The 3,962-nt window shown below is 42.6% G+C and overlaps 1 protein-coding gene across 1 annotated transcript; it reads left to right on the top strand.

Moving 5' to 3' along the window:
- The first annotated feature begins 301 nt into the window (after positions 1 to 301).
- On the top strand, positions 302 to 3,673 carry LOC119397563 (uncharacterized). Its single transcript, XM_037664986.1, has 3 exons — positions 302 to 600; positions 1,500 to 1,575; positions 3,197 to 3,673. Exons 1-3 carry the CDS (start codon positions 488 to 490, stop codon positions 3,671 to 3,673), a joined length of 666 nt encoding a protein of 221 aa, XP_037520914.1. The 5' UTR covers positions 302 to 487.
- The last annotated feature ends 289 nt before the right edge of the window (positions 3,674 to 3,962 follow it).

Below are 3,962 nucleotides of genomic sequence, written 5' to 3'. Positions count from 1 at the left end.
AGTGCAACAGCCACACAGCGAGGAAACATCAAATGATGAAAACAGCACCGACTTGTGCAGTGCCACTGAGAACACTGCTTGTGATACATTCGAAGAACACTCATATACATATCATGAGCACAATGAAAATGATCTGCTAAAGAGGCAGCAAGAATCCATTCACCATCTTGAGCAGGAACTAGAAAAAGCTAAAGCAGTAATTACTGCATTGAAGAAGGAGTTAGAGGAGAAAACAAAGGCTAATGCAGATTCAGCAAGGCTGTATAACCGCCTTTAGCAAAAGAACAGATGATTGGTGCTTGAAATATCACGTTTGAGTGGTTGCCTCAGAAAGGCCTCCAAAACAAAAAGAACAGAGTTTGAATACGATGTCTTGGCTCAGAACGAAAAGAGACTGCGCTACTATACTGGATTCGCATCACGCCTGCATTTGGAGGCATTTTGGTCGCTGTTAGAAGACGACGTGAACAGCCTGCAATTTTGGAATATGAAAGGAACTGCAAATGAAGACAGAAAGTTTCTGCTGCCGCTCAAGACACAGTTAATAATTGTGCTTATGAGACTTCGGCTGGGACTTGACGGAGCCGACCTTGCATTCAGGTGAGCTAACCCTGTTCTTGACTGTCAACCTCTCTGCTGTCATTCAAATATACATGTTCTCTAAATGAAGTGGTATTCCTTAGGTGCAAAGGAAATGCAACATGTTTTCTCATCATTGTAACTTTTGCATTAATTTATAATGCTTACAACATGCACATGTAAACTATCATGCTATAATGCAAGGATAGGACTTAACAAGGAATATTATTGGAGTTTAGTTTTTCGACAAAGTGACTTTTTTCTATAGCTGCTGCCCTGAACGACAAGTGCCTCCCATGGCACTAGTTAAAGGACTCCTAATCCACACAGTGGTTGAAATTTAGTTGTGTTGTTGCAGTTGCACATGAGACTACAACGAACATGTTCCTTTGAGAATGTTTTGAAGTAATGCTGTAATAGTGGAGTTAAGCGTGTTTGATATCTAAATGCGGCCCTCGCTCGTTTCACTCTTTCCTTCGCTACACCCCGTACATTGGCTCATCTCTTCTCTTGGCTGATGGTTCCTACTTGCTGAGCAAGGAGGATAAGCAGGGAGGACACATACTTGCAGGCAGACAAACGGGCTCTTTCTGCTGTTGACGTGACCAGGTTCTCCTGGTGACGTCGCAACCAATGCTGGGAATGGCGAATGACCCAGAGAGGAACACTGCATTGTTTATTTTTATTTTGTGGTGCACCTGCGGCACATGGTACTGCTGTGTTTGATACCGATGATTGTGACATTCCGAATTCGATGCATGCATTTACTTGAAATGTTAAAAAATAAAGGAGATAGTTTAGGGGCTCTTCAATTTTCCTACGAGTGCCCGTCACTTCAACCCTCCATCTTCTAGCTGCTTCTTGCATTGTTTTAATATGATACAAGACAGAACATTGTGGAAGTCTCTCTTCATTTACAGGTTTGATGTGTCGGAGAGCACGGTGTCCCGCCTATGGGTAACCTGGCTTGACTTCCTACACAACAAGCTACGCCAGGTATGCAAAAACACTTTTAAGTTGACAGTCACATAATCATCGTTACTACGTTATTTGTATAAAAAGACGCCTATTTTCACATTGATGTGAGAAAAAGTCTAGTCCATGGTGTGGTACAACCTAACGGAATGTCTGAAGTTATTGATACTCGTAGGCACTTTCAAGATGTGTTGTGAGAATACGATAGATTTCAGCCTGCAATACAATATTGCCAACTAAACAGTGTATGTGTGCTATTTCAGCTACACAATGCATGTACACAGCAATACACTGTTAAAGGGAACACCTGAGCGTATGGCTGCTGGTTGACACCACGGTTAGCCGGTGGCTGCAACGAGTTTTGCGCGGGCACCATGATCACCATGCGTGATGCTCTTCGAATGAAGCTTGGACTTGTTGTGCCTATACAGAATGAGTGAAACTGCCTTGATCTTGGTTGTCAAATTATCCAGAGATTGGACTGGTTTTTTTTTTCAGAGAAAGAATACGAGAGTTCAAGTTGGAAGGGAAAGGTGTCATGCCTACAGAATCTAGCTCTATGGATAAGCCAGTTGCTAATTCCATAGATCCATATGTCTTATCGCATGAAGAAGGTAGGAAGAACGCCTCGATTTAGATGTATTCTTTTCAGCAGAAAATAATTTGTGTCTCATTTGCATGGCAGTGGACAGAAATATTGAAAATGTGACTTAAGAATAACATGCGTGCCGTTCACAGCGGCTGGTTGGCAATTGCGGGAAGGGCGTTACTTGTGAGCTTTTGCTGTCATATTGGTTCATGTAAGTCATTATTTTTGTGCTGCGATGCAGTAGAGTATTTCTTTCCTCAATGCAAATAAGTTTAATAAATAAAAACGTGACACCGCAAACAAGTTTATGCACAACGTCAACTGAAAATAAGGATGTAATCATGCAAGTGTAATGATGTAGCAGTGTCACAAATGTACAATAATAATAATATCTGGGGTTTTACGTCCCAAAACCACGATATGGTTATGAGAGACCGTAGTAGAGGGTTCCAGAAATTTTGACCATCTGGTGTTCTTTAACATGCACTGACATCACACAGTACACAGGCCTCAACCATTTCGCCTCCACCAAAGTGCGACCGTCGCGGCCGGGATCGAACCCGCGACCTTTGGGTCAGCTGCCGAGCACCATAGCCACTGTACCACCGAGGCGGACCACGAATGTATAAAGAAGGGATGACACCAGTCCTCTCTTAACTGAAGCGTTAAGGAAAAATTTTACAAAATTATATACGAAATGGATATGTGCCAATATACTAATTATTTGGGAAACAAAGCTTATTGCAAAAACGCCATAAACAATAAGCATCATTCCGTATATTGTACAAGTGTCGGCACTCGTGTCTTCACTTCTCTGTGCCTATTTGTTGCACTGCTTCAAAATGAAAATGTAGACTGACTTCCCGAGCTCTGTTCACAAGAGCAGCAGTTCGGGAGAGTTGCATGTTGTCGCTTCTCACAAATTCAGTTTTAAGGCATATATTAAATTGAATATAAGTGAGTACTTTTGATGCTTTATATTTTGCCATGGTGTTATCCACACAAACATGGTTCTGTGGAATGAAGAAGCTTTTTTTTTATCGCATGATGCAGGTGCCCACATGGATGCCACCAGATCTGTGTGACAAGTATCGCCCACAAGCCTTCCTTTCCAAGGGATTCAACACCGTGGACGGTATCCTCGACTGCACAGAGATCTTCATTGAAACACCGTCATCTTTTCGCGTTCAAAGTGAGACGTATTCGTTGTACAAGAAGCACAATACCGCCAAGGGACTGATTGTTTGCAGCCCCAACGGATTTGTGACATTTGTCTCGGACCTAGCACCTGGCCGTTTGTCGGACAAGGCCTTGACCAATCACTGTGGAATCTTAGATAAATTCACTCCTGGGCGCAGCATCATGGCCGATAGGGGATTCACTATTGCAGATGAATGTAAGACACGTTCGTTAGGTCTCAACATTCCTCCTTTTATGGGTGGACGGCCGCAGCTGTCAGAAAAGACGAAGAGGAAACAAGACGAATCGCAAGCGTGCGAATACATGTTGAGAGAGTCATCAGGAGGGTGAAAACCTTCAGAATACTATCACAGATTTTCCCAAACAGTATGGCTGAACAACTCAACAAAGTGTGGCAGATCTGTGCCCTGTTGTCTAACTTCATTGATTCACCTTTGCTGAAAACTACACCCAGCTGAACACTAGAAAACTGCTTTTTGAGATGGTCAGGAAAATTTAGACATTGTCAAAAGTTAATGCCAAACTCTTCTTTCAGTGGCTCCATTGTGTGCGTCTCTGCTCCTTGATCTTCCCGTAAAAATTTGTACAGCAAAAGCTTGTTGATTCATATCTCACAGGA

The sequence above is a fragment of the Rhipicephalus sanguineus genome, chromosome 6, assembly GCF_013339695.2.
Source record: "Rhipicephalus sanguineus isolate Rsan-2018 chromosome 6, BIME_Rsan_1.4, whole genome shotgun sequence".
Taxonomy (NCBI): domain Eukaryota; kingdom Metazoa; phylum Arthropoda; class Arachnida; order Ixodida; family Ixodidae; genus Rhipicephalus; species Rhipicephalus sanguineus.
This window is presented reverse-complemented; position numbering and strand designations above follow the sequence as displayed.

Excerpts from the sequence above, each read along its gene's own strand:
- LOC119397563 (XM_037664986.1), top strand. The coding sequence starts at position 488 with ATGAAAGGAACTGCAAATGAAGACAGAAAGTTTCTGCTGCCGCTCAAG. Across the intron at positions 601-1,499 it reads GGAGCCGACCTTGCATTCAG|GTTTGATGTGTCGGAGAGCA; the intron begins GTGAGCTAACCC and ends CTTCATTTACAG. Across the intron at positions 1,576-3,196 it reads TACACAACAAGCTACGCCAG|GTGCCCACATGGATGCCACC; the intron begins GTATGCAAAAAC and ends CGCATGATGCAG.